The sequence below is a fragment of the Callospermophilus lateralis genome, chromosome 3, assembly GCF_048772815.1.
Source record: "Callospermophilus lateralis isolate mCalLat2 chromosome 3, mCalLat2.hap1, whole genome shotgun sequence".
NCBI lineage: Eukaryota > Metazoa > Chordata > Mammalia > Rodentia > Sciuridae > Callospermophilus > Callospermophilus lateralis.
In genome coordinates this window covers 115,327,898-115,340,237 of record NC_135307.1, presented here as the reverse complement: position 1 = coordinate 115,340,237, position 12,340 = coordinate 115,327,898, and the positions used below count along the sequence as shown (strand labels likewise).

Genomic DNA, 12,340 nt, shown 5'->3' with positions numbered 1-12,340 from the left:
CCCAGCCAGCTCAATGAATGACAATAGCTCATTCTATTTATTCTATGGGACACTGGGCTGGTGCCACTTCCATTTCTGGTAACAGTGTCCATTACAGAGATGATGCTAATATGTGAGCAAATCTTATTTTATGAAAATTCTACTAGTAACTTCAGAAACTTTTGTTACTAGTCTTTGGTTTCAAATGGATTTATTCCCAGCTTAAGAAGCTGCTTATTTTTAAAAAAAAAGAGCTGTTTGTTCACTTGATTGGAAGGGGAAGTTGTTATAACTTGGTGTCAGCTTCAAACTGTCTACATTTAGAACAGAGCTGATTTTTTCTTTTTATTGTGGTACAGGGAGAGGCAGTACTCTAGGCACTCTACCATGGATCTACTTCCCAGTTCTTTTTTTTTTTTTTTGGTGTGTGTGTGTGTGTGTGTGTGTGGTGCTGGGGATTGAACCCATGCCTTTGTGCGTGCGATGCAGGCACTGTACCAACTGAGCTAAATCCCAAGCCCCTTTCCCAGTTCTTTTTTCTTTTTTATTTTGAGATAGGATCTCACTAAATTGCCTAGGCTGGCCTCAAACTTGCTATCCTTTTGCCTCAGCTTCTCCAGGAGGTGGAAATAAAGGTGTGCAACATTGCACCTGGCTATCACAGAGCCAATTCTAACTATTTATTTGTGCATCTGAACCCTAGCCTTGCTCTTTGGAATCACTAATAGTTTTCTGTCTTGGCTACAAATGCATTACTTAATTAATTAAACAAATATTTATTAAGCATATGTGCATACTAAGCATTGTTCTAGTCATTGAGAACACAGCAGGGAACAAAACTGACAGATAGCTATTGCCCAGAAGTTTGTATTTTAGAGAATTGTATCAGTCAGCTATTGCTGCAACAGTGCTATACAATAAACACCCCTGATGTTCTTGGTGATTTACGATAGTAGGCACTTATTTTTTCTTACATTTCTGCAGATTGGACGAAGTTTGATCTTGGCAGGCCTTGCCTATGTTTACTTGAGAGAGGCTGGACTCCAGGCTTTGGGTCAAGTCTACTTCCCATGTCTTCACCATTCTGGGACAAACTGCCTGCCTGAGACATATTCTTCCCATGGTGGATGTCAGAAGCACAAGAGAGGTGAGTAAGCCCTCTCTTGTTAAGGCCTCAATTCAGGATCCTTATGGTCACTTCTTCTTACATTCCATTTGCCAAAGCTTGCCATACTATACCCAGCAGACAAGCATATACACCAACTCTAGCTTTGCAGAGTCACATGGTGAAGGACCTGGATGTATAATTTTAATATTGAGATGGAGGTAGTAATCATTAGACTACAAAGATCCAATATACCATAAAGAAGTGTAGAAGATTGAAAAGTAAGTTAATATATATCAAATATATAAAGCAAGTCAAGAGCATAGAGAATGAAGAAATGGAGCAAACTTTTAGATAGGGTGGTCAGGGAAGACTTTTATGAAAATGTGATATTTGAGCAAAGTCTGAGAAAAGTGAGGAAGCAAAATTAGTAGATTTCTGGGGTAAGAAGATTATAGGAAGAGACAGAAGTGAATGAAGAGGCTCCAAGATAATATTATTTGAAGGGATCAAGGAATTGCAAGGATGCCTAGTGGTGGAAACAGAATGAGCAAGAAGGAAAACAGTAGGAACTGAAATCTATTCTTTTGTTGATAGATGCTTGTTTCTATTTTTTTCACTGTTACATATGCTATACATATACTGTACTTATCTATGCCTCTTTTGGTGTATGATAGAAATATCTAGAGATATAATTATTAATATAATATCTATAGTTAATTAATATAATATCTACAGTTGTAATTAATATAATATCTACAGTTGTAATTTTTTTTTAAAGAGAGTGAGAGAGGGAGAGAGAGAGAGAGAATTTTAATATTTATTTTTTAGTATTCGGCGGACACAACATCTCTGTTTGTATGTGGTGCTGAGGATCGAACCAGGGCCACACACATGGCAGGCGAGCGCGCTACCGCTTGAGCCACATCCCCAGCCCCCTACAGTTGTAATTATTAAGGCATAGGATATGTGTGTGTGTGTGTGTGTGTGTGTGTGTGTGTGTGTATTCCAGTTTACTAATTATTAGCAAGTTATTTGTCAAAGTGCTTTTAAACCAGTTTACACTCCTACCAGCAATATATAAAAATTTGTTTATAGTCAATGATGTCAGACTTTTTTATACAATAGCAATTATGATAAATTATATTAATATTTTACCACAGTGTGTATTATAACATTTTATTATTACTGTTCTATTTTGTATTTCCCTGATTATTTGTAAAGTTGAACATCTTTCTCATATTATTGGTCACTTGAGTTTCCTTTTTTTTACCCCATGCTAGGCCTTAAACCCAGGGTCTCTTTTTTCTTTTGCAAGTGTTTTCTCCCACAGAGGTATACCCTCAGCCCACCTATGGGTTTTTCTTTTTTCATCTATGTGTTTTGATGTTAGTAATTCTTTCATTGTTGTTTTGTTCTAAATCCTTTTTTACGACCATTTTTCCAATTTCAAAAATATAGGGTTCTTTTTAAAAAAAATATTCTTAATTATAATTTAATATTGTTATGGTCAGGATACAAAGAATGATTGTCAGCCTTTTTAAAAATATTTATTTTTTAGTTGTAGTTGGACACAATACCTTTATTTTGTTTATTTGTTTTTATGTGGTGCTGAGGATTGAACCCAGGGCCTCTCACGTGCCAGGCGAGTGTTCTGCTGAGTCACAACCCCAGCCCTGATTGAGAGCCTTTAACATTTCTTGAAACTTTATTCCATATATACTATTTGCTTAATTTTTGTTAGTGTTCTAGGAATATCTTAAAATAAACTATTTTCTCTCTCTTTTTGAGTATGTTATCTAGATTGTATCTTATCTTCTAAACCTTTTATTACATGCCTATTTCTTTATTTCCATGATTTCTAATTGGTCCCTTCCACTTAAACTTATTCTTGTCTTATTTCTACCTATTTTTCATGTAGTCTTTTTTTTGGGGGGGAGGGGGGTGGGGGGTACCAGAGATTAAACTCAGGGACACTCCACCACTGAGCCACATCCCCAGCCCTATTTTGTATTTTATTTAGAGACAGGGTCTCACTGAATTGCTTAGCGTCTTGCCTTTGCTGAGGCTGGCTTTGAACTCACGATCCTCCTGCTTCAGCTTCCCTAGCTGCTGGTATTATAGGCGTGCACCACTGCATCTGGCGTCATGTAGTCTTTTTTTTTTTTTTTAATAATCTTTGATTTTCATATACCTGTTGGTGCATTCTAAGAATACTTAAAGACTTTATTTAGCTTACAGTCTTCCCAAATTACTTTAATCATAAATTAATATTCTGAATTGTTGGCTGTTAAGGTTTTTTCTAAACTTTTTTTTTTTTTTTACATGTTTGGAATTCTTGTTTGCACACACAAACATTTTTTGTTTTTCTTTCTTCTTTTATGCACATTCTACTTACATTGATCAAAGGCTACAACCTAGAGTCAGATTTTATACTGTGGTATTTTAGATTTCCTCTTCTGTTATGCTGTCAAGGAATATCACAGAACCAATTAATAAACCATTGAGCGCGGCCTGGGTTCAATCCTCAGCACCACATACAAACAGAGATGTTGTGTCCGCCAATAACTGAAAAGAATAAATATTTTAAAAAGTTAAAAAAAAATCATTGAACTGCTTGGTTTAGCAAAGTTGTACTTGTGTCCTTCTGGCTCTTTAGGTCCACTGTTCCAAATAAATTATAATCCAAATCAGTGCTTAGGAGCAGCCTGCTCAACCTCTTTACTAGAGTTCCTCCTTTTTTTAATTAGAACTGTGAACCTGGCTCTAATTTGTCTTAAGAGAACTTTTGGTCCCTTTCACCCCCTGTTCATCTCTGCTTATTTTTGGACTTAGAGCCAATTAGGTCGAGGGCTTGGCAAAAACCATAGTTTAGTGCTATTTTTTTTTTCCTGGTGCATGGAAATGTTCACCTGTTTTGACTGGATTCTGTCTCTCTCACCCTTCATCCATTATGAAACATATTTGGAGCAAAGGGAGTGTATCAAAGGGCAATTTATTGAGCAACCTAAGTGGAAATCCACTTGGGCTTTTTTAGGAATTCTCTACAAGCAAATAAAAGAGAGAAGGAAAATAGAGAATGCATTTAATTTCTAAAGGAGCAATGAAAAGTCATCTCAGTTTATAACTCTGCTAACAAAGCAGAAAAGTTAGTGATAGGGCCCTGTTGTTCCTTTCTTAATGTCTAGCTTTACTCTCACTCAGTCCTTGCATCCTTGTCCTTACCCAATTAAAACTTCTGTTCCCTCAGAAGTCATCAATGTTCAGCATCCTGTAAATTTAGCCATGTAATTAAATTATTCAAATTAAATTATAAATCAGGATTGTGAACTTCGTGGATATTTGACTAGTCAATCTACAGGGTAGAGTTTGCATGTGATTGGTGATGAGAAAAGGTCTGCATGTCTACATGTCTCTTCTTACCACCAAAAGCTCAGGAACAGACTAAAGAGTCTCTGAAATGAGGCCACTTGAAGTAAAGAGGCATCAATAATTCTGCCAAGGGAGAAGCACGTAGTTTTATATAATAGACTGTAAAGGTTTAAGAACCAACCCTCAAGGAGGTTGAACCCCATGAATTCCTCAGAATCTACTCAGCACTTTTCAACTCCTTTGGGTAGTTAATATCTCCATTGATGTTCATTTTATTTTTGGTTATGATCTTCAGTTCATATTCAATATTACAGTCCTAGTGCCTTTCATCCTGAGCATACCAAAAGCATGTATAAAAAAGAAAATTATTGACAGAATGAGTTGACATTTTTCTTCAAGAGCCATTCTGTGGAGTTGGGCGCAGTGGCGCACACCTGTAATCCCAGTGGCTCTGGAGTCTGAGACAGGAGGATGGCGAGTTCAAAGCCAGCCTCAGCAACAGCAAGGAACTAAGCAACTCAGAGAGATCCTGTCTCTAAATAAAATACAAAAAATAGGGCTGAGGATGTGGCTCAGAAGCTGAGTTTCCCTGAGTTCAATCCCTGGTACCAAAAAGAAAAAAAAAAAAAAAGATCCATTCTGCGGATCCACTATTTGACCCAGCTATCCTACTCCTCAGTTTATACCCAAAGGAGTTAAAATCAGCATACTACAGTAACACAGCCACATCAATGTTCAGTAGCAGCTCAATTCACAATAGTAAACTATGGAACCAACCTAGATGCCCTTCAACAGATGAATAAAAAACATGTGGTACATATACATAATGAAATATTACTCAGCCTTAAAAAAGAATAAAATTATGGCAGTTGCAGGTAAATGTACGGAACTAGGGAATATCGTGCTAAGTAAAATAAGCCAATCCCCCGAAAACAAAAGTTGAATGTTTTCTCTGATAAGCAGATGCTGATCCATAGTTGGGTGGGGGGACAGGAAAGAATGAAGGAATTTTGGTTTGTGTAGAGGGGAGTGAGGGTAGGGATGGAGCTGTGGGGATGGGAAGGATGTCAGAATGAGAGAATTTATTACCCTATATATATATGTATGATTACACTACTGGAATAACTCTGAACCACAGCCAGAGGAATGAGAAGTTGTGCTCCATTTGTGCATAATATGTCAAATGCATTCTATTGTAAAACAAATTAACAAATAAAAATTAAAATAAATAAATAAATGAGCCATTCTGGTTCATGATATCACTGATGCCCAGAAAGATCTCTGGTCCATGGAGTGCATCTATCTCTAGTTTCTTTCATTTGTGACCTTAAACATTGATTTCTCCTTTTCAAATTTTTCTTAAGTGAATTTTCATTACTTTATTTATGAATATCATTCATATTTTGGATTCAGTGCACACAAAACACATTTCATTAGCTTTAATGCTATCTCCTTCAATAATATGGACATGATATTAGGGAGGTTTCCTAGATTTTCACAATCATTCCCAACTTAACTTCTCCCCTGTTTTTCAGACATCATTACAGTCCTGCATTTCGTAGTGTTTTCTTTCTCTCACTTAGAGATTTCATGTTAGACCTTTACATTTCATCTTCAGCAGGCCATATTGTTGTTGTTGGACCAAACCCCAATCTTGACCTCTCCACTGGAGTAACAGTGGCATTTAGACCAACGGGAACAGATTTGAAAGTTATGTAATTGAGAAAAGAAAGGATCCCTAGGGGAAAAAAAAAATTTAAGGTGAAATTCAATAGACAGATGATCTTTTGCCTTTTAAAATTCTTACTCATTTTTTAATACCCAGGCCTCTTTCCTTTTATATATTTATTTTATTTTATTTATTATGTGGTGCTGAGGATCAGACCCAGGGCCTCACACATGCTAGGTGAGTGCTCTACTGCTGAGCCCCAGCCCCAGCCCACAATAGTTCTCTTTTCAATGAACCCTTCTCTCCTCCCAGCAGGGTTACTCTATCTTCCTGTGCTCCCATTGCATTATAGTATTTTTCAGACTTGTAAGAGCAAACCTTGAACCCCCTGGATTCAAATAATTGTTCTACTATTTTCTGTGTGATCTTGGGCAAATAATACTTCAAATGTTTTCTGTGTGATCTTATTCAACCTTTCTGTCTTGTTTTGTGAGAGAAGAGGTTATTAATTTCAGGTTTTCACACTTAAAAATCATTCTTTCTGCACCATCCCACAATCCCTCTCCCTGTATAAATATTCTAAATAGGAATCGCTGGTGCTTCTATTTCTCTTAGTTTCCACCTCCCTTTCTAGAATTGATTTCCTTCTAGCACAGAGCAGTGACTAACTCACCAGAACACATGTATAAGAAGTCACACCACCAGTTCATATGATAGGACCATAGGAAAGATGACTCCATGACATTCCTAGTATGCCAGTGAATCTGTGCCAGGAACATGTAGAGGCAGAGGAACAAGAAGATGGCTGCCACCAGAAAAACAAAAAAGAGGTCACAGCCCATCAGTATCTTGTAATCTACCTTGACTGCCATCCCTATCTATTCTTCTGCCTCCCTCCAGAGGCAAGGATCAAAAACCAAAATCTTGGGACTTGACCAAGATGAGAGAGAAAAAGGGGCCTCTACTTGGGCATAAGTCAGCTAAGGTGTATTCTATACAATAAGATAGGGCAGTAACTGGTGACTCCATATGTTATCAGGAGCACAGGGACAAGAAAATGAGTATTAAAGTCCCACAGAGAAACTTTGTTACCTTGACTATTTTACCATGGCATTATCTGCCAGTCTAGGTCTGTACCTGAGATGAAGCTGAGCATGGATACCTTCAGATCGAAGTTCCTGGTCACGTTTTCTTTTTCAGGAAGGCAAGAGTTGAGAAGTATGGTGAGGGTAACAAGTATGGTGAGAATAGAGATGATGTAGAAGATTCTGGAATATTGGAGATAATCTGCAAGAAGAAAAGGAAAGGAAAGGCTCCCTAAGCCCAGTGAGAGAAAAGCCTTAAGAAAGCCAAATAGAGAGCTGGGGTTGTGGCTCAGAGGTAGGGCACTTGCCTAGCATGTGTGAGGCACTGGGTATGATTCTCAGCACGGCACATAAATAAATAAATAAATAAATAAAATAAAGGTCCATCAACAACTAAAAAATTTTTTAAAAAAATAAAGGAGAAGAAAGCCAGGGGCTGGCGCTGTAGTTCAGTGGTAGAGCACTTGCCTTGCATGTGTGAGGCACTGCGTTCAATCCTCAGCACCACAAAAAAATAAATAAAGATATTGTGTCCATGTACAACTAAAAAAATTTTTTTAAAAGAAGAAAACCAGACAGAGTCTGAGAGAAGGGAGTAAAGACAAAGGAGACTGAAGAGGAGCTTGCAATGTATCATCTGGGGCACTAATAAGGATCTTCTTTGTTCTTCATTGTTCCTTGAAATTTCTTTACTGTGAAGGTTAACAAAGCCTTCATTATTAAACTAAGTATAATAAACCAATATTTCTTGGCACATTTACTTAGATGTAAACTAGCTCATATGAAGTGTAACATCACAAAACCAATGAAAACTTCTAATTCTAATTCTAAAAGCAGTGCATGTTCAGCCAAGCATGGTGGCATATGCCTATAATCCCAGTGACTGAGGCAAGAGGATCCCAAGTTCAAGGCCAGCCTGGACCTCTTGGTGAGATGCTTTCTCAAAATAAAAACTATACAGGAAGAAATAAATAGATAAAAGCTAAAAAGGGCTAGGGATGTAACTCAGAGGTAGAACATCCCTGAGTTCAATTCCAAGTGCTGCAAAAATAAATCAATAAATAAAATAGAAGTAATATGTATTCAATGTGAATATTGGAATGACAATAAAAGTTCAAAGAAGCAGGAAAAAATAAGCCACAGTTATACTAATTTAAAGCAGTCCTTGTTAGCATTTTATTTCTTTTTGTTATTTTTCTTGTGGAGTTTTTTTAATATTTATTTTTTAGTTGTAGTTGGACACAATAACTTTATTTCACTTACTTATTTTTATGTGGTGCTGAGAATCGAACCCAGGGTCTCGCACGTGTGAGGCCAGCGCTCTACTGCTGAGCCACAACCCCAGCCCCATTGTGTGGAGTTTTTGTGGAAGATTATAAGATAGGATTCCCTCCGGATACTGGTTGTAGGCATCATTTTGTAATGGCTGCAAAATAGCTTGTCATATTCACTGCAGTGCTTAATTATTTATCTATTGTTGGACTTGGAGTTTGAGTCTATTTGCTTTTTCTTTCCTGATGTATCTGGCATGCACAGGCCTTGTCAGCCTGTGACTACAAAATGAAATCATATTTACTTTAACTCCTATATTGTAATGGTTTTAAGCCCCAAATTACCAGATTGTAGGTCTTAAACACCCCAAAAAAAGTCTCTTATTATTTTTTTCTGAGGGTCCCCCCCACGTTCTTATCTGACATTTGTTCAGGAAGAGGTCTGCTAGAGTTCTTTTGCTCTGATGCCCTTATCCAAGTGTCACGGCATTTCTTTTACCCCCTTTTCTTGGCTCCAGGTCTCTGCACTAGCATTACAGATTAGATGTTGGTAAGTAGGGGGAGGGGATGCTAAACCTTACTTTTTACTACTACATCTCTAACATGGAATGGTTCTTTCCCTTTGAATTCCCCATCAATAGTTTACTGAAGGGCTAGGGTTGTGGCTCAGTGATAGAACGCTTGCTTCGCATGTGTGAGGCACTGAGTTCAATCCTCAGCACTGCATAAAAATAAACAAAAAACTAAATTTATATATGTATATAAAAATTAGTTTACTGAAGATTTAAGAAATAGATAATAATTTACAACTGCAAGTAGATGTAGCTTTTCTGAGATACCACAGATCCTGTAGTATCTTCAATATCCTTTAAAGGGTACCTCCCTATTTAGCTTCCTTTCTTATCTCACTGTAGATCATCCTCACCACTGAAAGTTCTCTAAGCGCTTCTTTGCCTAAGAATCCAAGTTCAGCTTCATTGTAACCCAAAAAGAAGAAATTATGTATCAAGTCAATTCCAGTCTAAGATCACTCATAAATTTTCTTTTATTCTCTAGATTATGCTACTTATGACTAATAATAGTTATTTTATTGAGAGAAACCATATCTCTGTCCACAGAGGCAAATTGTTCTGAAACCCCCAACAAGTTAACCAAATTAAAATAATTCAAGAGCAGCACATTTTCATTTAGAATCAGCACCATATGTAGCCAGTCGCAAACATCAGCCTAGATTGAGCACATAAAGCTCAGTGCAATAGGCTTCTTTTGTAATATTTAGCCTACAATTCCCCAGGGGTCCCAGCAAGCCTCTTCTATAGCCCTGGACCCTTGCTTATAGCCCTCTGACTGTAGCTAACCTGGACCAACAAAGGGAACCTGATGCATGTGATTCTTATGCATGGAAATTTAGACTTCCTCTTTTGCTTGCTTTAAGAAAATGTAAAGATAGACTAGGATATCACTTGGGGGCACTTACTAATAAACAGGAAAAACTGAGCATAAACAAAGATGATGAGTAAAAAAAGTAACTTTAAAGAGACTGAGTAATTGGCTGACTTGACTTTCTTTGAGATCCCAGCCTGGAATCCCTTCAGGCCCAGCAAATTTCCTGCCATTGAGAATCTATGAGATTCTTCTGAATTTTTAAATAAATTCACTCTTTAGCTTAAGTTAGTTCAAATGATTCTGATGTTTACTTTTTTGGTGTGGTGCTAGGAATCAAACCTGGGGCTTCACACATGCCAATCAAGCACTGTGCCACTGAGCCACATCCCCACTGGATTCTTTTTTTTTTTTTTAAAGAGAGAGGGAGAGAGAGAGAGAGAGGGAGACAGAGAGAGAGAGAGAGAGAGAGAGAGAGAGAGAGAGAGAGAGAGAGAATTTTTAATATTTATTTTTCAGTTTTCGGCGGACACAACATCTTTGTTTGTATGTGGTGTTGAGGATCGAACCCGGGCCACATGCATGCCAGGCGAGCGTGCTACCGCTTGAGCCACATCTCCAGCCCCCCACTGGATTCTGATATTCAAAACATGAAGGAGCATCGTGTAAGAGTATCTTTTCTCCAACTCTTGCCTAAGATAAAAAGTCCAGTTCCTCTCCCAACATGGAGGAAAGAATATAACTTCATATCTATATTAAAATCTTCTCTGGTTTCACTCCTCACCTCCTAAAAATGTACATAAACAATATCCTCATGGCTTCATAGGAATGACTACAGACTGACAGCATAGAAGAGTCTAACCTTCTCAAAATAACCAAGTCTACCAGTAACTGTCATATATAACGTTACACAGCCAATCAAAACATTTAGCTTCCTAGTCTAAAATATCTGCATTTGGTTAATTTATCGTTTTTAAAATTCACATAAAACATACACACACATACACACAACACGAAATATCCCAAAGCTGAAGTCAAGTCTCTATCTCCTGTAAGACCTAAACTGATTTCAGCATTTATATAGTAGTTTTTATAGCAACTTATCCATCAAAGTTTCAAAACTCTTAGGACACAAATTACAAAATATCCTGCTCATATGTTTCAATAAAAAGCCTTAGTCCAGAAAGAGGAGAGCCCTAGATTAAAGGAGCACTCACGTGTCACCCATATGGGTCACCAGTATCCAAACATTTCTGAAGTTTACACAGGAACACCTTATAACTGGCTAAAGAGTTCTTTCCAGGGAGTATTAACTCATTATCTGGGACAAGAAATAACCTGGGTTAAGGAGAGCTGGTACGCTGAGGATATCAACAGAAAGCATGACTCTAGTCACAACTTGGCTGAGCTCCATGCTGAACTGGAGAGGTGGAGGCCAAAAGATCTTGGAGGAAGAAAGATGAAAGGCTAAAATGTGGCACACAGCTCTGAACTGTGGACACTGTGGCATTTAATTTCATGGCACTCACAGGGTGGCTTGGGTGTGTTGTCCCAGCACAGCTCATGGTTGCATAAGGTCCAGAGTCCTGCGTAGAATTCCATGCCACTCCTGGTCACCAGAAACTGCACCCAGTTCAGTGGGGATGTGGAGATCACCATCAGGAGGCTAAAGCCACAGAGACTGCCACAGAACATTCGAATGTAGATCCGAGTCTGATTGATATATAGCTGCCGCTTCTGGGAGGAACTCAGTTGTTTGTCTGTAGGGAGGGTGGGCTACAAGGATGAGGGAAATATTGCCTACCTGAAAAGATAACCCCTGGTCCCCAAGATCTCCTACTCTTTTCTACCTTGAGTATTCCCATGTGGGTTTGATTTGTGGGTATTTTCACTACCCTTTCTATAAAAAAACCAGAATTGGTTCTGCCTTGAGAATGCTCTCTCTAGCCCCTGAGTAAGTCTTCTTCCCTCTGATCTGTGATTAGGTGTCTCCTCACCTTTTGGTATTTCCGGTCCCCCTTCACTGTGGGGACATTAGGAATGTAGAAGGTCAAGGTTAACTGTTCCCTCCTGTCCATCTTGGCAGCTAGTTCATTTTCTAACTGCCACGGAATTTGTCTCAACACACCCTCACATGTGCTGGCAGAACTAACAGGGGATGGGACCCATGGTTCATATCCCATTCCTGTTCCATATTTTCCATCTGGTTGGACCAGGAAGAAATCGTAATACGTTTTGATGGTCCCCCCCTTTCCTTCTCCAACTCATTTATTAAAGAAATCTGCAAATACATTGTCAGTTGCCATGTATCAGGCTTCATGTTAGGTTCTAGGACACAAAAAATAAAGAAGACACTCCCCTTGAAGCAAATAAAGTGTAATTCAGATTTCTCCAGGACTCAGTTTCTTGGTGTTGTAATTCAAGACTATAAATATAACAGTAGCCAGTAGCCTGGAGTTCAGGGTCTTGCCCCACC

At 38.2% G+C, this 12,340-nt stretch overlaps 1 protein-coding gene across 2 annotated transcripts; it reads right to left on the bottom strand.

The window, feature by feature from the left end:
* Window positions 1-5,880: 5,880 nt before the first annotated feature.
* Tmem202 (transmembrane protein 202) lies at window positions 5,881-11,942 on the bottom strand. Of its 2 annotated transcripts, XM_076848681.1 has the most exons (5): window positions 11,862-11,942; window positions 11,394-11,640; window positions 7,263-7,412; window positions 6,799-6,930; window positions 5,881-6,194 (listed from the first exon to the last, which is right to left on the bottom strand). In XM_076848681.1, exons 1-5 carry the CDS (start codon window positions 11,940-11,942, stop codon window positions 6,058-6,060), a joined length of 747 nt encoding a protein of 248 aa, XP_076704796.1. In that variant the 3' UTR covers window positions 5,881-6,057. The 2 variants fall into 2 exon arrangements, 1 of the variants encoding a protein (XP_076704796.1); XR_013090665.1 differs by lacking the exons at window positions 5,881-6,194; window positions 11,394-11,640; window positions 11,862-11,942 and adding exons at window positions 10,179-10,265; window positions 11,082-11,195 and having other exon boundaries at window positions 6,841-6,930; window positions 7,288-7,412.
* Between the last annotated feature and the right edge of the window lie 398 nt (window positions 11,943-12,340).